This window comes from Schistosoma haematobium, chromosome 3 (assembly GCF_000699445.3).
Source record: "Schistosoma haematobium chromosome 3, whole genome shotgun sequence".
Classification (NCBI taxonomy): domain Eukaryota; kingdom Metazoa; phylum Platyhelminthes; class Trematoda; order Strigeidida; family Schistosomatidae; genus Schistosoma; species Schistosoma haematobium.
In genome coordinates, this window is record NC_067198.1 from 6680362 (window position 1) to 6705286 (window position 24925).

At 41.2% G+C, this 24925-nt stretch overlaps 2 protein-coding genes across 2 annotated transcripts in view; one reads left to right on the plus strand and one right to left on the minus strand.

Annotated features, from left to right (window-relative positions):
• ABLIM2_1 (Actin-binding LIM protein 2) overlaps nucleotides 1-15868 on the plus strand; it is a 107311-nt gene extending 91443 nt beyond the window's left edge. Inside the window, exon 16 of the mRNA XM_051212872.1 lies at nucleotides 12946-15868. Within this exon, the coding sequence (XP_051068796.1) occupies nucleotides 12946-13059 (114 nt within the window). The 3' untranslated portion in view covers nucleotides 13060-15868. The remainder of the gene's footprint in view (nucleotides 1-12945) is intronic.
• A 1794-nt stretch (nucleotides 15869-17662) lies between these two features.
• Nucleotides 17663-18953, minus strand: MS3_00000024 (uncharacterized protein). Its single transcript, XM_051207960.1, has one exon. It carries the CDS (start codon nucleotides 18749-18751, stop codon nucleotides 18443-18445), a length of 309 nt encoding a protein of 102 aa, XP_051068798.1. The 5' UTR covers nucleotides 18752-18953; the 3' UTR covers nucleotides 17663-18442.
• Between the last annotated feature and the right edge of the window lie 5972 nt (nucleotides 18954-24925).

Below are 24925 nucleotides of genomic sequence, written 5' to 3' on the forward strand. Positions count from 1 at the left end.
TACATAGTCGTTTTTTGTCCAATATTTAGTTTAGGGATGTTTGTGTAGATGGTGAAATGTTCATAGTTTAAATCACGAATTGGTCACAGTTACACCACTATTGAAAACCAGGAATCGGTAAACAGTTGTTTCGCCACAGTATTTCTGAACGCCACATGTCATGATTTTTCATTAGAATTTCAGGAGCATCAGTAACAAATAATGGAATTAAGCAATTTCGAAATGATCCCTATTTACGAATGGTTATATTGCAATAAATTTAAAGAGAGATAACAATCAATAATTGTTTTTTCCCTATATTGAGATGCCCGAATAGTATGGGTTGGCATCATTTCGATGCTATTCATGGTTTCCATTTTGAAAAACTGTTGAGTTTCATACTGGTCGATCTCTTATGTTACCGTTTCATTTCAGAGTTGTAATCTTGTCTGTATTTTTGACCATCATGCAACCTACATCGAGTAAACAATATTCAGCTTAAGCATAATATGTTCTCGGTTAAAACAAAGGTTTAGGTTCGTCGATGAGGTTTTGTAAGCACTGGATAGAACTTATTCACACGGTACCACCTACATATCCTAAGTCTGTTTGCCAACCACAGCATGTACCGTTGATCACTGCATTAAGTAAGTTTGAGGAAAGCCATTCCAACCAACACTAACTGATTAGCTTACCTGACTTGTGTGGTAATCTGTAGCGTTCTTGGTCGGTTTCGATGCTTTAATCCTGAAAAAGTACTGTTTAACTGATCTAAATTAGATAAGGTATAACAATAAAAGTTTAATATAAATTAACTTACCATTAGTTATGGTAGTCATAGTATTTTGGTTCAAAGCAAAAATACAAAATATCACATATAACCGGAATACATACGAATAATTCATGTCGGCGTGTTTTTATATAATGACTAAAATTTCTATATTTGAGTCATTTATTTATTTATTTGAACACATGAATATTGGTACAAGAGAGCGCCAATATATATGCGCCACACAAAACAATGAGAATTCGAAGAGAAGTAGAAAAAAAACTAAGGAGCGCAAAAGAAAAAGAGAACAATGACGAAGAGATTGGAGTAAGGTAGTGTGGTAGTAACGACGGAACGAAAAGGTACAATCAGAAGAAATCTTTCAGGTAAAGGAGACACAACCACTTTTTATGAAGAAAGTAAAAGGTTACAGCAGGATCGCCACTGGCTTCTATTCTGAGCCATATCTGATAACGTCTCTAGCCACTGTGTAGCACCATCTCTCAGACCCCAACCAGGGAGTCGTGAAGGACCAACAGAAGCCAGTCCTTTGCAGCTTTCTTTCATACCACGACACCATGTCATGCACTGACCACCTCTCCGCTTCTTCCAACCAGTCCCAGAGTCGGCAAATAATGCACGACGTGGAATTCTCTGGGACGACATTCGGAGAACATGTCCAAGCCACCGAAGTCGGTGTTTCAAGATGGTGACACCAATTGAATTATCATCTCTGTGCCCAAACACACGATGCCGAACCTCTGCATTACTAACATGGTGTTGCCACTGGATGTCAGCAGTCCTTCGGAGATAGCGATGATCGAACACAGAGAGTCGTCTAACGTCCTCAACTCGGCGAGGCCAGGTTTCACAAGCATAGAGCAAAACTGCTCTCACCGACGCGTTGTAGATCCGGCCTTTTACAGCCAGACTAACATCACGAAGGCGCCAAAGGTGGCCCAGATTGGCGAAAGCCGCTCTGGCATTCACTATACGTGCATTGATCTCATCACTCACACCCCCACCAGCACTTATGCAGCTAGCCAGATACACGAACTTCTCAACTACGTCTATCTGCTCACCATCCAGGGTGAGTACAAGATTAGAATCCTGCCAGTCTTGTAGAATTACTTTGCACTTCAAAGGTGCAAAGCACATACCATACCTACGGACACTGATTGCCAGCTGATTAAGTGCGGATTGCATGCCTTGGGCATTATCGCACAGTAAGACAATATCGTCCGCATACTCAAGGTCGAGAAGTCTTTCTCCAGGCAACAGATCCACACCACCATTACTTACATTCATCAGAGCTGTTTCCAGAATGTCATCGATGGCAAAGTTGAAGAGGAATGGTGAGATTGGGCAACCCTGTCTAACCCCACTGCTCGAATGGAACAATGGAGAAAGGTGGTTGTATGCCCTCACTCTGCCTGAGGTGTTTTTATATAGGGCTTTCAGGATGTTAATAAACTTCTCAGGCACACCCTTCTTCAATAGACAATCCCAGAGAACAGTCCTATCCAACGAATCGAAGGCAGCCCTGATGTCAAGAAACACTACGATTGTTGGCCTTTGATAAGTATGGCGGTGTTCTAACATTTGGCTGAGGGTGAAGATGTGATCAATACATCCTCGACCAGAACGAAACCCAGCCTGCTCCTCGCGAGTCAATTTTTTTCGGGTTTTGAACAACCTACGAAGAATGACGGAAGCCAATAGCTTGGACGCAATCGGAAGTAAACTTATCCCCCGATAGTTGTTACAGGAACGACGTGAACCCTTTTTAAAGATAGGGACAACTATCGACTCATTCCATGACGTTGGTACACTCTCTAGTTTCCAAACCTTTGTAAACAACGTCGTCAATTCCTTAGTCAAAAAGTCACCACCATCTTTAAAAAGGGCCGGAGGTAAGTCATCTGGGCCAGGTGATTTGTAACGCTTCAAGAGTTGGAGTTCCTTGCGGACTTCCTCCTCATTTGGTGGATCAGTCGTCACCGGCCATGGAGGGCAGGACAGTCTGACCGATGTTGCCGGAGCAACAGGCCAGTTGAACTGCCCTTCGAAAAATTCTGCCCATCGTCCAAGACGTCGATGGATGTTAGTGATTGGCATCCCATCATCCTCGCAGATTGTTTCACTCACAGCAGACTTCTTGCTGCCAGTGGCTCGGATGAGCTGGAAGAGCTTCCGGTAGTTACCAGATGCAGCTGCTGCTTCCAGCTCATTAGCACGCATCGACCACCAGGCTTCTCGGTCCTTACGCAAGCTTTGCCCAATTTCCTTACGTAACATCCTTCGTTTGTGGTCAAACTCAGTTACCCGGAGTAGACCGACGGGCTTCAATGAGTTGTAAGGAACCTGGAGAAACCCAGTGCTTAAAAGCAGGACGTTTCGCAAACCCACAACTGACTGTACCCGCCATTTTCATGGCGTCATGCAATTGCAACCAATGCTCATCTATACTTTTCGGTGGAGTGGTAGCTAGCCTAGAGGCTAGCTCGGTTCGATACTTATTTGCAACAGAAGTTGCAACCAGCTTGCTAATATCAATCCTTTGCTGGCGGTCACTTCGTTGTCCACTGAAAAATAAGGCAAGATTGGCGCAGACCAAGGCATGGTCAGAGTCCAGATAAGTACTCCAAAAGGAGCGGCAGTCTTGTACACAACCACGCCAGCGGTAGCTGATCGCGATGTGATCAATCTGAGTCCAGGCTTGAGATGCAGAGGGAGGACGCCAGGTGGCACATCGGCGATGACTGTGCCGAAAGTTAGTGCTAGCCAGAAACAGGTTGTGGTCTGTGTAAAGTTGCAGTAGACGGTCCCCGTTATCTGACCTGCGACCAACGAGTCCCCATCGGCCACCTAAACGACTCTCTTCTGTGCCTAGACGCCCGACTTGAGCATTCAAGTCTCCGGCTAGTACTACAATATCTGTCGAACGCACTTTCTGGAGAAGAACTGATAACTGGTGGTAAAACTCATCGTTGATTGCATCCGGGCTGCAATCTGTCGGGGCATAGGCGGAGATGACGAGAAGACATCGTTTCTCACGCCGATTTCTTCTCACTTTGATGTAACTTTCTATTCTAACAGCACATAACCGACTGTTAATGGGGATCCAATCGACTAGTGCTGCCTCAGCTCTAGCGCTTAGTGCGAGACCAACGCCAGCAAGACCAGACGAAGATGCCACAGGGTCTCTGGATAAACGCACGTAAAACAAGCTTTTCGAAGCGACAGATGGAGATCGAACTTGTAGTACTTCGCCAGAGTCTTGAATACGGGTCTCGGATAGACAACAAACATCAATATTAAGACTTTCCAAAGACATAGCCAGCCCTATCTGTTGTCCGACCTGCATAAATGTGCGAACGTTGAAGGCAGCCAGTTTGAATGGTGCACGTGGTTTCAGAAAAACTGCTTCAGTCCTCGTATTCGATGGTAACATACAATTTTCAACCGGACAGTGACTCGAGAACGTTTAGATATAGTCGAATTTCCACCAAAGTCGAGCCGCTGTATAAGTATAAAAGAGGGTGAATAATGTGGATAATAATAATAATAATAATAATAATAATAACAATAATGACAATAATAGTAGTAATAATAATAATAGTATTAATAATGACAATAATTGTAATGAAAGGTAATTTCCATAGGCATAAAGAGTTCATCAATTTGTGTGTGGGCTGTGATACTGCCCGGGTGCCCAAACCGAAGCAGGTGGTTATCTTAGGAGGCCACTCCCCGAGCCTTTGACCTAAAGGTCTAACCCACAAGGCAGTGGAGCATCGTAAGGAGATGCAGTCCCATGGCAGCCGGTGACCAACGATTGGTTCATACGCCATTTGTTCCCGCAGGATACTGGAGCCCATGTGCACCATTGATTTGGAATCCGGTTAAAGCGCCGGACATTCGCCTTTCGTCCTCTCATTTTCGTAAACAACACCCTCGCCACGAGAAGGCAATGAGTAGGACTTCCCTGGCAGAGGCTGTATACGCGTGGCCGTGTGAGAGTATTTCGAGAGGGAGAGCGGACTCTCCCCACTCTCGGCCGTATCAGGGCATTCAGGGGGCGGGGGGGTGGATACTGTTGAAAAGTCTCAAATTAGGGCAAAACTGGTGTGTCAGTGTTTTTTTTATCTAAGTACTTCCTTTCGCTGGTCACCATTGATCTTCTATATGACTAAGTTAATCACAATCGATTGGCCAGTCTTTAGTTCTGATCGAATTCCCATCGATCAAGTTGAATTGTGGTCACTAGTTTAAATGATTTCAATACTTATTCTATGAGTAATCGACCTCATAATCATACGCTAACTTTATTTACTATGTAGTTAGTAGGTTAAAGTACTTTTCAATTGATAAAGAAATATTCACCATAGTTTGCGTCCAGAACTGATCCTAATTAAGCGACCGCTTGAAACCAAGGAGCATTAAACATGCCGTTTCGTCCTAGTATGGGACTCCTCAGTGTTAGGCCCTAACTACCATTTCGGTAGGGGTCGAACCCGATGTCTTCACGTTTCTCAGCCAATGCACTCTAACCTTTAGGGATCCAATGGCTTACATATTCTAACTTCAATCAATTCGCGATATTCATTATAATTTTAGTGACTCATAATTTATAATTCTATATCAGATATTTTACTTTACTTACGCCTGTTACTCCTCGTGAAGGAGCATAGGCCGCTCAACAGCATTCTCCATCCAACCCTGTCCTGGGCAATCCTTTCCAGCTCCTTCCAGTTGTTATTCATCGTTTTCATATCTGCTTCTATTTCTCGACGTAATGTGTTCTTTGGCCTTCCTCCTTTCCGCTTCCCTTCAGGATTCCAAGTTAGGACTTGACTCGTGATGCAGTTTGACGATTTGCGCAATGTATGTCCTATCCATTTCCATCGTCTTTTCCTAATTTCCTCTTCAGCTGGAAGTTGGTTTGTTCTCTCCCACAGAAGACTGTTGCTGATGGTATCCGGCCAATGGATGTTGAGTATCTTGCGTAGACAGCTATTTATAAATACTTGTACCTTCTTGATGATGGTTGTAGTAGTTTTCGAAGTTTCAGTTCCGTACAGTAGAACTACCTTGACATTCGTATTGAAGATTCTGACTTTGATATTGGTTTTAAGTTGTTTTGAGTTCCATATGTTCTTCAAGTGTAGGAATGCTGTCCTTGTTTTGCCAATCCTCACCTTTACGTCTGCATCTGATCCTCCTTGTTCATCGATGATGCTTCCCAGGTATGTGAAGGATTCTACATCTTCCAGAGTTTCGCCATCAAGAGTCATTGGATTGGCATTCTCCGTGTTGTATTTGAGGACCTTGGTTTTCCCCTTGTGTATGCTGAGGCCCACTGATGCAGAGACTGCTGCTGATACACTGACTGTCTTTACCTGCATTTGTTCATGTGTATGCGATAGAAGAGCTAGGTCATCTGCGAAGTCCAAATCGTCTAATTGATTCTGAGCTATCCATTGTATTCCGTGTTTTCCTTCAGATGTCGAGGTCTTCATAATCCAGTCGACCACCAGAAGAAAGAAGAAGGGAGAGAGTAGACAGCCTTGTCTGACTCCGGTCCTTACTTGGAATGCATCTGTCAGCTGTCCTCCATGCACGACTTTGCATTGTAGTCCGTCGTATGAGTTCCGGATAATATTGACAATCTTCTCAGGAACTCCGTAGTGTCGAAGAAGTTTCCATAATGTCCTCCTATCTACACTGTCGAATGCCTTTTCATAATCAATGAAGTTGATGTATAGTGATGAGTTCCACTCAACTGATTATTCGACGATGATCCGTAGTGTTGCAATTTGGTCTGTGCACGACCGATCCTTACGGAATCCAGCTTGTTGATCTCGAAGTTGGGCGTCTACAGCATCCTTCATCCGGTTCAGCAACACTCTGTTGAAGACCTTCCCTGGTATTGACAGTAGTGTGATGCCTCTGTAGTCTTCACATTTGCTCAGATTTCCTTTCTTTGGAATCTTGACGAGTTGTCCTTCTTTCCAGTCCATCGGCACTTGTTCCTCCTCCCAAATCTTTTTGAATAGAAGGCAAAGCATGCTTGTGGTTGCTTCGATGTTTGATTTCAGTGCTTCAGCTGGTATGTTGTCGGGTCCTGCTGCTTTGCCGCTCTTGATTTGTCTGATGGCCATTCTGATTTCTCCCGTCGTTGGTGGGTTGACATCTATAGGAAGATCTGTGTGAGCTGCTTCGATGTCCGGTGGATTTATTGGAGCTGGCCTATTCAGGATTTCCTGGAAGTGCTCTACCCATTTGTTCCGCTGTTCTTGAATTTCAGTTATTGGCTTGCCTTCTTTGTCCTTTACCGGTCTCTCTGGTTTGCTATATTTCCCTGCTAGTTTCCTCGTTGCATCTTAACGCTGTTTCATATTTCCTTCTCTTGCAGCTTTTTCCGCCGTCGTTGCTAGTTCTTCCACGTATTTCTGCTTGTCGGCTTTGATGCTCTTCTTCACTTGCTTGTTTGCTTCTATGTACTCAGCTTGTGCTTGGACTTTCTCTGTTTGTGTTCGGCTGTTGTTATTTGCTGTCTTCTTGTTCTTCCTTTCTTTGATTTTGTCCAGTGTTTCTAAAGAGATCCATTCCTTATGGCGGTGCTTCTTTAGGCCCAGAGCCTCTTGACACGTTGAAGTTAATGCTTCTTTGATACCTTTCCATTTGTCCTCCATAGTAGTTTCTTCTTCCTTCAGTAGATCTTGTAAGGCTTGGAACCTGTTGTTGTGAGCTCTCTTGAATTCATTGAGTTTGTCAGTATCTCGAAGGAAGGCTGTATTGAACCTTTGTAGTGCTGTTTGTCCAGTTGTCCAGTTTTTCTTTAGCTTCAGTTTTAAATTGGCCACAACTAGGTGGTGACCTGAAGCTATATCAGCTCCTCTCCTGGTTCTCACATCTTCCATTGTCCTTCGGAATTTTTTATTGATGCAAATATGGTCTATCTGGTTCTCTGTCGTCCCATGCTATCTTCATATCCGGTGTTGTCTATTCCGACTTTGGGATTTAGATCTCCCATCAGAATGGTGAGGTCGTTTCTTGGGCACTTCTCTATGATTGACTGCAGCCGCTCGTAGAATTGATCCTTAATGTCATCGTTGGTGGGTGCATAACATTGGATAATATTCATTGTGATCCTCTCCTTCTTTGTTTTGAATGATGCTTTGATGATTCTGGATCTGTGAGATTCCCATCCTACAAGTGCATTTCGTGCTACTTTGGACAGCGTTAGAACAACTCCCTGAGTGTGTGGAGCATTTTCCTCTTCGTGGCCGGAGTATAGCAGCATCTCTCCCGTATTTAGCCTTTGTTGTCCAGCTTGGGTCCAATGGGTTTCACTGATTCCCAGTACTGCCAAGTTGTATCTCCTCATTTCCGTTGCCATTTGACTGGTCTTCCCGGTCTCCCACATTGTTCGGACGTCCCATGTACCTATAAAAATTGTTGATCTGGTTTTTTAGAAGGGGCATCGGCCTCGTGGCTTCCGAAGGAACTCGGCTTTCACCATGAAGCGTCATAATTCTTCTGAATGAAGACCTTCTAACTTTCAGGGCAGAGTTTAAATGGTTTGAATTTTTTTCTGGTTAGCGTTTTTTTTGGCGAGTTATTTTTCTACGGGATGGGGTCGCTAACCCCATACCCAACCCTCCTCCTTTACCCGGGCATGGGACCGGCAGTAACTCTAGAAGAGCTACAGGCGGAGTTATATCATATATTTGACTAATATTAAATTAATTTGTTCAGCCTAACTTCGTCGACTGTACATCTGATGATTATCGGTATTAATCCCGACCGAAGCTGCTACGTTGACGCGGTGGTCGGGCTTGCCTATCGTGATGACCCAACCGAGCTATATTGGCTGGAACATATGTTCCTGTAGGTTCTACCATGCCAGGCAGGTCGATTGGAAAACGGTAAGACTAAAAGCAGCAACCCAAGGTCTGAGGGCGAAGTCGTACTGCTGACTGTAGAGGGGTGTGACAGCAATAAGGTGTTTCCCTCGAACAACCAGCATCTGCGGCGATGCTGCCTTCCCACAAGAAGGGGTGGGGTTAGATAAGGTCGACCCTAAAAATGTCACACCTCACCTTACCTCGCGGATTTCCGTCTCCGGCGGTAAGGCCCTTTGAAGAACGGAGCTAACACATTAAAAACCTTCCACGAAAAGGCCGTGTGCGACCGGCCTCAAGCAGTTGTCCCTTGGGCTCTGCGGTCACGCTCCCAGATCTTTAAGACCAACACTAATCCAGTTTCCTTTTCAGGTTCCTCAAGAAATACCCTTCCACGGTGTGGGCAGCCGGGAAGTGACATCAGCCCTCATACCCGTAACAGCACACGAGACCAAGTTGGTCACATTCAAATCCTTCCTACACCTCCTAATGCCTCTCTTATCTCCATGACTAACCCTCCTCACGTCTCTTTATCACCTCGAACCGCTAGGGCAAACGATTCGAGTACGTGGAACGCTATTCCTGGTCTCCCGAAACCACACTCTAAACTGCACGTAGGAGCTTTTAACGTACGAACACTTTGCCAAATAGGACAACAGGCTTCCTTAGCTAGGACTTTAGAATCTCGCGCCATCGATGTGTGCTGCGTCTCCGAAACGCGCATACAGGATCCGAGTAGCGTCATTCATTTGACCTCACCATGCCAAAATAAAGAACCGACTCGATTTACGCTTCGTGTATCTGGAAGCCCTGATTCTGCTTCCCGTGGCCTCGCCGGTGTAGGTATAGCATTGAGTCCTAGGGCAGAACTAGCTCTCTTAGAGTGGATCCCAGTAGACAGTCGTTTGTGCGCTGTCCGACTAAACGGAACAGTAAGAATCCGGAAAGATAGGGACACTCGTCGTTGCCACTTCGTCGTCTCTGCCTATTCTCCCACTGACTGCAGTGCAGATGATGTAAAAGATGAGTTTTACAGAAAGCTTTAGGACCTTCTCCGAAAAGCTAGGCGCTGTGATGTGGTAATAGTGGCCGGTGACTTTAATGCTCAAGTAGGTAAACTAAGCGATAGGGAAAGACACCTAGGTGGATCTTATGGTGTCGTGGCTCAAAGAACAGATAATGGCGACCGTCTGTTGCAGCTATGCTCAGATAACTGCCTGTTCCTTGCAAATACTAACTTTAAGCATAAGAAAAAACATCTTTTAACATGGACACCCCCTAATTCGTCCCAACGTTGGACCCAAAAAGATCACATCGCTATCAGCCACCGATGGAGGGGCTCGATAGAAGACTGTCGCTCATTCTGGAGCACATGCTTAGATTCAGATCATGCTCTAGTGCGAGCGCGTATTTACTTGCGTCTTACTGGACGTAGGAAAGACGCTGCAAGGAAAACTCATAGGGGCCTACTTAATGATAGTCAAGCTAAGAGTATATTTCAGGAACAACTAGGAAATGTTTGGCAGCCATGTATGTGATGTCCACCCCGATGCAGCATGGAATGATATCCGAAAAGCTGTGGAAACAGCAGTGATATCTGCTCGTAAGGTAAACCGTAAAGTTAGGGAGAAACACTGGGTCTCAGCAGCATCTATCGCACTGATAGATGCTCGAAAACTCATTCCACCTGGCTCTGAACATAATGAAGAGCGGAGTCAGCTTAAGCGCAAGCTGACAAGAAGTCTACGCAATGATCGTGAACAGTGGTGGGTAGCGAAAGCAAGAGAGATGGAAAAGGCAACGGCAATAGGTAATAGCAGACAATTGTTCAGACTCGTTAAGGAAACCGGAATTAGGAACCCGACCGTTAGCGAAACAATCTCAGAGAAAGATGGACATATTATTCATTCTCAATCCAGGAGATTGGATCGATGGGCAGAACACTTCAGGGATCAGTTCAACTGGCCTTCAGCCACACTTCGGTTTCCCACGATCTCTAGTCAACCTGAATGGCAAGCTAATGCAGGTCCTCCGTCCCTTTACGAATTTGAAAAAGCCATAGGAAATCTGAAGCGAGGGAGAGCAGCAGGCCCTGACAGGTTTACTCCTGAGATTTTTAAGGATGGTGGTCCAGTATTAGCATTGAGACTAACCGAGGTCTTAGGTAGAATTTGGGAACTGGACGTAATCCCATCTGACTGGTCTCAATAACTGATTGTGCCAGTCTATAAGAAAGGACAAAAGTCCTCTTGTGACAATCACAGAGGAATCAGTTTGACTAATATAGTGTCTAAAATATTAGCTTCAATAGTACTTCGACGCCTAATCAAAGCTCGTGAAGAGCAGATTAGAGAAAACCAGGCTGGTTTTCGACCTGGACGTGGTTGTATAGATCAGATATTCACACTACGTCAGGTTCTAGAACACAGACACACATTCAGACGCCCCACAATGGTAGTATTTCTCGATCTTAAGGCGGCATTCGACTCTGTAGATCGTGAGGTTCTATGGAAGTGTTTGTCACTGAAAGGAGTACCAAAGAACTACATTAACCTTATAAAGCCTCTCTACTCGAACACAACTGGTCGAGTGAGAGCTTATGGCGAACTGTCACCAGAATTGATTACCTCAAGTGGTATTCGTCAGGGCTGTTCATTCTCCCCATTCTTGTTCAACTTTGTCGTTGACGTACTTTTAGAGATACCACTTCCCTCGTCTAGATTTCCAGGGGTTGAACTTCTACCGGGAGGTTCACTTGTTGACTTAGAATATGCTGATGACATAGTTTTATTTAGTGAAGACGCTGACAAAATGCAGAGTCTTCTGACCACTCTAAGCAACAATGCAAGCATGTTCGGGATGCGATTCTCTTCCTCGAAATGCAAAATGTTGCTTCAGGATTGGGTTGCGTTGACACCCGAACTAGTGATAGGGAGTAAAGTAATTGAGCGTGTCGACCGCTTCACTTATCTTGGAAGTCTCATCAGCCCTTGTGGTCTGGTGTATGACGAAATCTCAGCACAGATACAGAAGGCTCGACTAGCTTTTACCAACTTGCGTCATTTATGGCGTAGGCGAGATATCCGTCTGCTAACTAAAGGACGTGTTCACTGAGCAGCAGTTCGTTCCGTCCTACTTTATAGCAGTGAAACGTGACCGGTAAGAGTAGAGGATATTCGTAGGTTACTAGTATTCGATCATAGGTGTCTTCGAAACATTGCTCGTATATCATGGGACCATCGAGTAAATAATGCAGTTGTTAGGAAACGTGTACTAGATAAGGATGGCAAATCAATTGATGACGTAGTGAAACTTCATCAGTTGAGATGGCTGGGACACGTGTTACGTATGCCCAACGACCGACTGCCTCGACGTGCGATGTTCATTGGTATAGGAGTGGTTTAGAAGAAAGCTAGAGGCGGCCAGACCAAAACATGGCACAAGTCCATGAAGTCACTGACAAGTGGACTGAGTCATGTTGGTAGGTGTAGACTACCTGGTTGCGGACCGCGAGATGGTAACAACCGATGATTAGAGACCCTGAATGACATGGCTCAAAATCGTTTGCAATGGCGCAGGTGCATCCACTCTTTGTGTTCTCCCAAATTTTGATCTCCTTATTCCTCCTTGTCTTTTTTTTCTCCTCTCAAATTTATTTCACTGTATTATACTCTTTAAGTAACATCTCCAAACACTCATACTCTTATTACCTCTACCACTACGTGATTTAAATCGACCACTGCATCTCTGTGCTAATGTGGTGTGGCAACTCGAACTGATGTACATACGTATGAAGTTCTACGTTGTTACTGACTGACTGACTGATCGTTATAATACTGATGAATAAATCACACTTGAGTAATCTTGATTATACGTTTTTGATATAATGGAAAAATTAAACTTGTTTTCTGTCTGGTATACTTCGTTAATACGATGATAAACCTGGTTACCCAGAGTACATTAACGCTAGATTGGATACTTAAACAATACGCTATGCAACAGACTAAACCACGTTACATCAAATACACGATTCACAACCAAAGGTAGAGAACCAGAGTAATACTTTATTCCACACAATTACAAGCATTCCACATCTAATGAACCCAGAGAATAAATCAATATAGCAGAAAAGAAAATCACATATTTAGTAGTCAGTGTAACCTGAGTGCCTGTTTTTTCACACTTAGAAGTTGATTAAACTTTCACTGGCCACACATCAATTTTGTTTTTCCCCCTTTCACCACCACACGCTTTGTTATTAACATCACTATTGTTGTCACTTTTCAGACACATTTATCCGATGAAGAATTTCAACAGGTTTTCGCTTTATCTCGAACAGCATTTTATCGTCTTCCGGAATGGAAACGTAATGACTTAAAACATAGAGCTCAGCTTTTCTAATTCTACTACAACTAGTCAGTCAATTGACTAATCATTTTATTTTTTTGAAGAAGAGGAAACAATAAGTCAACATACATCAAAACAACAAAATACTTGTGAAAAATAACAAGAAAGATTTATTCCTTTACTAGTGTGGTAAGTTTTCGTCACCAGACTTTCTTATGAAATCTATACAGGAATCCGTTTGTTTGTGTTTAGTTGTCCGGTTTCATTCTATCTAAAATCAAATTATTCAACCTACCAATGTTTAAAAATATCAATACATTTGGCGGTTATCCCGGTCTTTCCTAATTTCTTTATCTCTTACCTATTTTCATGTATTTATCTTCAGTAGTTAATTGTTTATTAAAAGAAAAAAACGAAAATAATGAGCTTCGTTAAAATAAACAAATAAATAGCAATTCACTAGACATTGATCACTTTTTCGAAAATGTTTCAATTTAATTTCGTGGCACCAACTACCTTAAAACTGGATATTCATTCATTTTAGCTTGGTTCTCTCTCTTTGTGTGCATATATAAACATGCATTTCGGTGTTTTTAGGTGTTTGAATGAGTATAAATGTAAATACTTCAGGATATTTCCCTTTTTATTCCCTATTCACTTCTAACATTATACTCAGATTGCATACCTATAGAATACTTTCGTTTTCTGTGTGTAATGTTTACATTTCCATGAACAATTTTCGCACATATGCACACAAGTTCATTCAAATGATTTTTTCACTTGTTGATTCATTTTATTGTTTGTTTCTAAATTATGATTTATGTTAAATAATCCATGTGTCATTCATAACACGTCAGCAGCATTTTTGTTTAAGCATGTGAAAAGAAAAATTGTTGTTATGAGTCTTTCATTTGTTTTTCTTCTCCATATAAATACATAATATGGGTGCTTGTTCAATTTAGATTGATCACTCTTAAAACAAATCTTTACAAAGACACATTTATAGAATGTCAGGGAATATCAACATTTTCTGTTCCAATATCAATCCATATAATACATCCTTCATAATATGCATGCATATGATTCGTCATATTTTTATTCCTCCTCATCAACACCAAACTATGCGATTATACATAAAAACATGAGTAAAATATTGCACAACTAGATCTTTTCTATTGTTGTGATAATTTTCCACCTCACTATTTTTTAATGACCGTTCAAAGTAGTTAAACAACTTTGAAGTTATCAATACCACTGACCATGATCCATTTATAGCAGTACCAGTTATCGTTTACCATATCTAAAAAATGTTCTATTGTTATTCACCATTAGCAACGGCTCAGCATCAAGTATGTCTTCTTTTTTTAGAGAAAAAAGTTATCTAGCTCGTTTGCAAAAGAAATTTGTGTATTTTCCTTCTTAGAGAAGTTTGTTTTTATTAAACTACTTTTTATCCGTGAGCGCAAAACTCAACATAACAGTTAGTCTGCTTACAATTAAAACATCTATTATACGTGTAACTATATGTATCTCTGTATACGTACACACGTACACCCATATATAAACTTGAATTCATCAACTTAAGCAATTGGTGTTTGTGTTTTGCTATCCATATCACTTTTTCTTTTTTCTTTTCTATATAAAATCACACCAATTATTTTCAACATACAGAGTTACGCACAATCCAATAAAGAAACCTAATATTTATCAGTTTCACCTAAAAATTACAATAACATTACGAAATATGAAAAAGTGTACATTCTGTTTTACTTTATGCTTTCGTACTTGTCCCCCTCACCCACCTTCTTTATTTCATATCTTCTCGTCGATTGTTTTTTTGTTTGAAATAATACATCGTGGTAAAAAGAAACGGGTTAGTATGTACAAAACGAGCTTAAAACAGTTGCCAAAAATTTTCAACTAACTCTTAGTCCATCACAAAACAGCTTTTGCAAATGGGTAATTTATGAAGAGAAAAACAATAATATCACATAGGATAAATTGACTTTACACATTTTGTGGATCTACTTACATATACAGAATAAATTACCTAAAAATTAAAGGAACGTCATATAAATTCGTCTTTATCGACAAAGATTATTCTCTTCAAACTCTAAGGATCCAAATGGATTTTAAAGAGGCCTCATACTGTTCTCGGTCAGGAGGTGTAGACTTACGGCTTTTATTACAACCATAATACATTGTAGCCATATGGATAAATGAATTTCGTGCAAAAATGCGAGAAGCATTGTTTGATTAGTTCAATAAAATATAGTACCATCAAATTGAATTTTCTTTTGTCTGTTATTCGTAATCTACAGAGACAGAATTGAACAACTGTTAAATTAAACGTTATTGTTTTTACTCTATGGTAAAATAAAGTAACTCGTAACTATTTAAGATGTTCTAAGTAGTAACAAAGGTATTTCTACTGCTCTTTGTACGGAATATCTGAATTTCAGACAAATGTCTGGTGGTCGCATCCTTGGTCCTGATTGGCTTATCCATATACTATGCTTTTACCAAAAAATCAATTGAAGTTGTCCATGTTATTCGTTTTTGTAAAAATTCGATTAACTTTTTTCTTTGTATGTGTAGATATGTACATCTACATTTTGTGTAAACAACGTATAGGATTTAGATACAATTCATTCACGTTCAACCGCTGTGATATTGATAAACTCTATTTTCAGATTTAGTATCGAACAGATAGTTATGAAATTTAACTGGTCAAATTATCATGATCATGTATGAAAATATATGATTAGAATAAAGTCCTATTTTTTCGCCAATCAGTAATCGTTCCAATCGACCTACCAAATATTGGCTCGTGTAATCGGCTCTGTATTTCACTATTTATGTGGGGGCTATTGATACAAGTACCTAGACGTCTAAGTTGATGCAAATTGAATTGTGCCATCTTGTAGTTCAATGTCTTAGCTATTAAACCACCTCTCTATCTGTTCATCACACGATAGACAGGCTTGATATGTTGTATGGTTTGTGTTCAAAATACTGCTTGTTCGACTCAGTTTAACAGTAGATTGTATTTTTTTGTAATCAGGTAATGAACTGTATAGCGTACTAAACCATTGCGAGTTATTTTCTTAGCTGTTTATTCTACAATTCGAAGTGAGACTTTTTCATCTCAGTTATTCCACATGTTACCAGAACTGGACTGTGGCTAGCAGTGAAACTCTGGATACATGTTTTGTTGTATATAAGACCCGTTGGTTGAGGTATGTGTAACCTAGTGTTGTTTTTTACATTGCAACTCGGTTCCATTACCTTTCATCACATACTCTTACGCAATATTCACTGGTATACTGACGTCAGGTAATCAACTTGGTCAACTGGCATGATGTTATTTAGTTTTTATTCTCCCTTTTTTGTTAGGACGAAATACTTATCTTAAGTCGTGTAGCTACAAATGAATTTTGCTGAAACTAATCAAATTTTAATATCGAGGCAATCCTCCCATATGACATATCTATAGAGACTAGTTAACTATAATTCTTATCTATTTAGATTATGAACCAATCAATGTTGGAGCACCACTGAAAACCTGGGAGCACTTGGCAACCGTTCTGTTTCAGTATGGGACTAGTGAGCAGTGCACATTCACGATCCCACGCACGGACGCTTAACCTCCAGACCACTGAGCCACGATCCAACATTGTTAATACCTAACTCCAACCAATTTTAAGATGTTACTCAGCCATCTTCCATTATCTTCGGTGGGTAACTGCCTCACATCAAACATGGTTGAACTTCACTATGAGAGACTGGACCTACATGACCTGCTTTCTCTAAACCTGTGTTGGATTTTATGGGGGACGCTGTTTTTTATTCATGTACTCGACCACTTGGTCATTGTTCAGTCCTTCCAGCACCCTCAACAGTACTAGGAGTAATGCTACTGATCTGTAGGAGGCTGAGTCTCTTTTATCTCCTTCTATGAAGATCGGAGAGAGTAGCCTGTTTCCATTCACCCGGTGTGATTCTGGAAAGTGCTTGAACAGGTCGCATACCGTTGTACTAATGGCTTCTGTACACTGTTCCAGAATTATATGTCCGATACTGTCCCTTCTTGGGAGCAAGGACTTTAGTCTTTCCTAGTACTAACCTGGGAGTTTGTCAGATATCAACCTGGCCATTAGTTGGCACTGGAGTTGAGGAATGTTCTGTACTTGTAGGTTCCCGGTTCACTTGGGCTGCGAAGTTGGCTTTGAAAATTTCTGCCATTTGAGAACACAAACTTCCTAGTCTGTATGTTTTGTCTAGTTATGAAATCTGTCCCTGGAGCATTCTTGAATTTTTTGGACCCATGATAGATGGCTCACAATCAGTAATGAAGAATTCACAATTTATGATTGAAGGTTCATCATCTCTGACTAACAAATTACAATATCCAAGGATAGAATGTTTGTGGTGTAGAACTATGGTCTACTATGATATTAGTACTGCTCTAATAATAGACCTAATCCTAAAATTGTAGATTTGTCATGATATAACTGCCTAATCTATAAGATCTTACGTGGAAGTCACATCATCGTCTACACCAACTCACTGTATCGTAACAACTACCAATACATGATGAAGAACAAGCTTAGGCTAGAGAAAGAACAATATATTTAATATGAATAAAAGATATAAGGTAATATTCAGCAGGGACCACGCCCGCATGGCCGAGCCACGCCATTCGATCAATTCCAATTAATTTAATTCATTGTTCGCGCCTTCTCCATTGTTAGGTATTTCTCCGTGTTAAATATTGAATATCTACTTTCTGAGTAGTGTTGTGTTTAGCTTTGAAGATTGTGTGGTTATGGCCCAATGCCACTACAGTGGCCTGTAATACTAGAATTAGAAACCTTGTAAGGCTTGACTATAACATCAAGATTTAACGACTTAAACTTACCAACCTAAATGATGAACGCGATACTGTCAGTGTCAACATCAAAATCGTGAAAAGCACCACTAGACAGATAAAGTCGTCTCTAAATATCAAGTGAATTACTCGATGTTGTAAACAAGGATAGCATATGCCAATTAGAATCACCCAAATTAATGAGATCTAAATTACAAAATTTGGTATTACTTTCGACGAAACGAACAGTAGATTTACAAATAGACTAGATGTTTCCAATTTTATCATACTTAAAGCATTTAGCATGACGAAATGCACATAAATTGCGTGAGTGAAATTTACCACAGGATAAACATTTACCAAACTTGTGCTCACCCCCGTTACATTCTTTGCAATTTTTCTTTGAATCATTTTTCATATTTCTACGGGGATGTGACTCAATACAATCGAGCTTGAGTGACATCGAGAGTGCAGTTCATCAGAACGACCGAAAATCAAGCTCGTGTGCTGCCTAACAGTTACTAAATGCCGTTTTAATTCCTAGGAATGAATTTCAGGGCTTCTGTATTAATTCCCTAAATTCAGAATATTCATTCCAGCAGTCAAACGACCAACAAGTTGAGTGTCCAACAGACCTCCCGAATTGCACGTCGCAGCCTGTTTCTGTAATTCTAGTGTAAAGTCCTTAATATTCCGATCATTTTGTCTCATCATTTCATGAAATTTCGATCTCTCTCTGCATTCAAAGCTAGCAAACCGCACATGACTAAGTATTAACTCCTTGGAAGATTTGTTTGAAAATGAAATTGGTTTCTCTAGATAAGTCAGATCCTTTAGCAGGTTATAAACTTTTTTGAAGATAAACACTGGAATCATTGAATCGTAAAAATAACACAGTTACCTCTAGGTCCTCACACGTGAAAAGCATGTGGCAGTCGTCTCTTTTGTTTTCACCTGATGGTAGTGTCTCCAGTACCCGATGTTATTGTTCTTTGGTTCGTTGTTTAAAACGACAGAGGGGAATTGTCAACTGGGTAGGAGCGATGTAAATATTATCATCAATCCATTCTCACTGAAACTGAATTAGTGGCGTTTGTTCGTCTCTTTTCGTTAGAATTTTCGGCTATGGTTCAGATTAACCTTTGTCATAGTTTCGGACAGGAATCATCGGCTAAATATCTTCCACTATGGATGAACTGAGAATGCCCTTCCTTACTGTTTAATCGCCAAACTTGCAGTTAGACTGACAAGTTTTTAAGATATTTACTGCATGAGCAACCGACAGAGAAACACACTGTAATCATTTGTAATGGATGAAGATAATGAAAAAAAACACTATTTAGTGATAGCAACAAGTTAGTTTGTTGACCGATTTTGTTTACAGTTTCATCGATATTATCAGTCATATTACGTGATTGTCAAGTCACCACAATGATTTATGATGAAATCCAGAAACCATTATAAATGGTTGTAGTGTTAATTGAGGATTAGCCGGTTGTGGTATTTATAAATATTTGAATTATAGTATGAACTAAGAATCTCAGTAATAACATAATCGAATCAAGAAGTACTGGATAAGCACAAACGAATGTACTGTATTTAGAATTCGAAATCAAGCATTCATCAGGTACAAGGGTATCATTAGTTCATTCCGAAAACACCACACCGGTGGGAAATAGATATTGTTGTTTTAGATGCTTCTGAAATATCAGTAGTTCGTTGGATCAACGGATCCGAGCTGCTGCATTATATTACCAATTGCAATCCACAAATATTTATTCACCAAGTGTCGATTTCAATAGTAGGTTCCGGGGTTGATTTTAGATGCTTGTTTGATTAGCAAATACGTGATGGTTTTGTCATTATATCAGTGTAGCACGATAGTACCTATGATAGCCCCATTCATAAGCCCAAATAAGTATAGCAATGATGGTTTTATTGAAAATGTTAAGGACGACTCAAATGACTGTTAAATTTAAAGGGCATAGGAATACAACACAACGCATGTACAGGTCAGGTGAACATGCCGGTTGGTTAGAAATATTACAGTAATAAACTTGGTCTAAAAATTTTTTTAAGTTGAGACGAAATGTGGAGCTACAGTCAGGAATATGACGAGCTACAATTTAGACTTTTCATAAGAAGTTACTGTAGTTAGCTTAGTGACATTTATAAACATGTGGCAAAGGTAACTGAGACTAAGAAATGTTAAATGGTTCCTAGGACTAAATTGTATCATCTGTAAACTACACAGTTTTTCATAGTAGTACGTTGTAGTATAAAGTTATAAAATATATCTTATGTTAGGAGCACCTTGAGTGTGTGGTGTTGCAATGGACTAATGATTCTTTTGTACTTGTTGAATGCTTGATTTCGAATTCTAAATACAGTACATTCGTTCACGCTTATATAGTACTTCTTGATCTAATTGCGTTGTTTCTGGGAATCTTAGTTCCTACTATAATCCAAATACTAATTATCACAGAGTGGTTCGTATGAAATATATAAGGTTAGTCTAAGGAAGACATGTACATTGTAAGTACAAAAACGGTAAATCATCCAGCAAAATAGTTAAACTCTCCTGAATTATTTTCAGTGGCTGGATTATCCAATGGATTTGACGTATAAAAAAACAATTGTGACAAATAGTGCAAATGGAAGAGTTCAGGTAATTGTGTAGCTGTCACTGTATGACTGGTCTGAAACGAGATTAAGGTTGCATAAATTTTAAAGCTTAAACTCACCGTAGGTTTCTGAGATGTTATCCTTGTTGTTTGGTAATGGAACTTAAAAATTGGAAATTAGGCAGGCGGTGGTCGGAAGGAAAGATATTACAGTGCAGCAGTAAATAAATCCCCAAAATAAATAGCTCTGTAGCTCTTCGACATTGGATGCTGACCATATTAGTTTTAATGCACTCATCTAGCTGAAGGAGCTCGGTCATACATCCGCACTAGATCACGAGTGGTAACGCCGTGCTCAACATCCCCTGCAATCGCTAATCAGATTATTTCACACGATCCTCGATATATTGATAGCCTATCAAATATATCTTCGAACCTCTTCGCTTCTGCCTTTTGACTTCACTTGGTGGGTATGCTTCATAATAGGTGTTACTGGCTAAAGCGTTGTCAAACTTCAAATACCTATGGCATTTCCATTGGTGAACCCGACGTGATCTGGTACACCAAATTGCAAACTGTGTGTCCCTTTTTGGGATTCTACATATCATTGCCTTATATTAATTTTTTTATATATTGTGATGTTTTTTCCGTGTTTTTGGATAAATATTTCTTTTTCACTCGTTCGTTCTCGTACTTCATATTGCAACATGACGGAACGGACACCCATGGTACTTAAGCTTAAGACTATGTCCCCACCTTCGTCCCAACTGATGCCCTTCTGGCCAGACAACATCGAAGCCTGGTTTTGCTATGCAGAAGCCGACTTCTACTAGCACGGCGTGAACGACACACGTGCCCAATTCCTCGCAGTAGTCAAGGCACTACCGCGGGAATTCAACAGGTACGTTACACTTAGTATGATTACTAGTGGTGTTTCTGAACCTTACGAAAAACTGAAACGATCTATTTTTAAATGAGAAGACCTAACTGATCTACGTAGGTTAGACCAGCTCCTCAGTAACATCGACCTGCAACACGGTTCTGCGACGGGCATGTTGCGAAGAATGAGAGAGGTTATCGGCCAAAGAACCTTCGATAATCGCCTATTTAAACAACGTTTCTTATCCAAACTTCCTCAACAGGTGCAAGCTGTGCTTGTCTCGTTTCACAACAACGCCTTAGACGAACTGGCTGCATCTGCCGACCGCATCTTAGAAATCACAAACTCTTATAATATCGAGGTTTTTTCAGCCAAGGAAAAGCCCCAAACGACCCAGAATGACATTAAGGAACTATGTCATTCGCTGGCACGTTATCTGCAACTTCGTAATGACCGTAAACGGTCACACTCCGCGAAGGAGCACTTCACATAGGCGATCTATCTCTAGACCACGAGAGACGGATAACCCCGACTGGTGCTGTTATCATAACCAGTGTGGAATGTCTTCCGGAAATCGCAGAAAACCATGCAATTTTCCAAACTTAAAATCAACCGACACGAAAAACGATTCACGAAACTTCCAACCGGCATGCGTTAACAGCGATCGTGGCCGACGAACATAGCCGTCTGTTATACGTCACAGATGTGATAACGAAAGTCCGCTACCTCGTCGATACCAGAGCAGAAGTTAGCGTTCTCCCAGCGAATTCCAACGACCGGCTTCACGAATCGGTTTTAAACCTACAGGTGGCAAACGGAAAGCCTATCGCCACACACGGTAAAAGGTACGTTTATCTTAACGTGAGTTTACGCAAACGCATAGACTGGGTCTTCGTTGTTGCAGATGTTTCTATGCCAGTCATTGGTATAGACCTACTACGACACCATAATCTAATCATCGACATGCAAAAAAAGGAGGCTAGTAGACGGAAACACTAATTTAGCTGTTTGCGTAACTTCTTTTTCCGGTTGCAGATTATCTCCAGTCACGATTAAGCATACGATAGACCCATTTTATCAACCACTACTCGATAAGTATACTAGGACACACCGAAAACGAGTTCGACCACATGATAGGCTTAGGAATCATCCAACCGCCAAACAGCCCATGGGCATCTCCGTTGCACATGGTCCCTACAAAGGACAGAAACGACTGGCGTCCGACTGGTGACTATCGGCGATTGAATGCGAAAACCATTCCCGATCGTTACTCGTTGCCTCACAATCACGATGTGACAAGGCACAACTGTCTTTTCGAAAATAACCGAATTCCCATGGCCACTGACGACATTCCGAAAACAGCTATCATAACTCCCTTCGAACTTTAAGAATTTTTGTGAATGCCTTTCGGTCGAAGGAAAGCTGCACAAACTTTCCAAATGTTCATAGATGACGTTTTTCAAGGTCTCAACTTCGTTCATTCGTATATTGATGACTGCCTCATAACACGTCCGGACAGAGAATCGCATCTCCTGCATCTAGATCTTGATTTCGACCGACTACAAAAACATGGCATTACTGTAAACATTCAGAAATGCCAAATCGGAGCTGATTCATTAGACTTCCTAGTACACACTATAGATTCTCAAGGCATTCAACCCCTTAGGACCAAAGTGGCGGCAATTCTGGATTACACAGAACCGACCACCGTCAAGCAATTACGCACGTTTAACGGCCCTTTAATTTCTACAGACAATTCATACCGAAATGCGCACTACTTATGAAACCTCTTACCGACCAACTTCGTGGAAATGCGAAATCTATTAATTTGGATGATACCGCACGAAAAGCATTCGCCACAATTAAGGAACTTATCGCGAAAGTAACAATGCGCATCAGGACAATCAAGCACCCATTAGCATCGCAGTAGACGCATCGACTCAGCAATCGGAGGAGTCTTACAACAATGGGTTAATCACTCCTGGCAACCTTTGGCATTTTCCTCTAGACGGTTGCTAGACACTGAATAGAGGTACAGCACTTTCGTTAGAGAACTCCTAGCTATGTATTGTGCTGTACGACATTTTCAACACTACATCGAAGGTCATGAATTCACTCTTTTCACTGACCATAAACCACTCACATACTCTCTAAGCTCTCCTTCAGACAAGTAGTCTCCCCGTGAGTCTCGACAACTGGACTACATTTCGCAGTTTACTTCAGACATTCAACACGTCTCTGAAGTAAACAATGTAGTTGCAGACGCCTTACCTCGCATAACCTCCTTGAACAGTTTCCAAGGGATCGACCTTCTTAAACTCACCGAGCTTCAAAAAGAAGACAGTGATCTTCAGCACGAGTTATCGTCTACAACCCTTAAACTACGCATCAAACAGATGGGAAAAGGTAAGGAAACCTTACTGTGTGACACATCTACAGGTAGGGATCGCCCAATCGTGCCGAAGCATTATCGACGCAATGTCTTCAACACATTGCACAACTTTCTCATCCAGGTGTTCGTGCAACCATCAAGCTTATAGCAGAATGGTTTTGCTGGCCTGGCATGAATAAAGACGTGAGGGAGTGGGCACGCTCCCGTGTAAGCTGTCAAAAGACTAAGGTTGTCAGAAACAATAAATGTCCCTTAGACTCATTTAAAACTCCCGATGCTCGTTTCGACCATGTTCATCTGGATTTGGCAGAACCTTTACCAGATTCAAATGGATACTCTTACCTCTTAACATGCGTAGACCGTTTCACGCGATGGTCAGAAGCAGTATCTATCAAGGACATCACTGCTGAAACAGTGGCCCGCACCTTCGTCGAACGATGGGTAGCAAACTTCGGCTGCCCTTCAACCATCACTACAGACCGCGGATGTCAGTTTGAATCTGAACTTTTCCGTCGTCTGACTACACTTCTAGGAATCACTCGCTTTCGAACGACTGCCTACCACTCACAAGCAAACGGGTTGATAGAACGTTTTCACGAACGACTAGAAGCTTCGATATCAGCTGTAAACGTTTCACAGTGGACTGATGCTCTTCCACTCGTCTTTCTAGGCATTCACAATGCAGTGAAAGCTGACATCGGATACATTGCGGCTGAACTCGTTTATGGAACGACACTCCGACGTCCAGGAGATTTCAGTGATCCGTCATCTTCGAAGGATATGGATCTAAACACCTACACAAGCAGGCTTACAAATGCAATGCGTTCAGTTTCCACTCGATCGCAGTCAACTGGTTTTTTCATTCAACCTGAATTACAACATAGTACATACGTCTTTTTATGTCGAGATTCACATCGAAGACCTATCGAAACAGTACACGAAGGACCCTTCAAAGTTATTCAGTGTGAAACTAAGTACAACATAATCAATAAAACGGAACTAACAATGGCACCAACATCATTCACCTCATAGCAGCATATTTAGAACGAAATCCTGTTCATGTCGATTTTCCTTTGGTACAATTCAACGACAAGGCTCTCACACATATAATACCTAATTCGACAGCCAACACGCAAGATGATACTTCGACCATA

Bases quoted from the DNA above. Each gene is read 5' to 3' on its own strand.
- MS3_00000024 (XM_051207960.1), bottom strand. From the start codon at position 18,751: ATGATTCCAGTGTTTATCTTCAAAAAAGTTTATAACCTGCTAAAGGAT.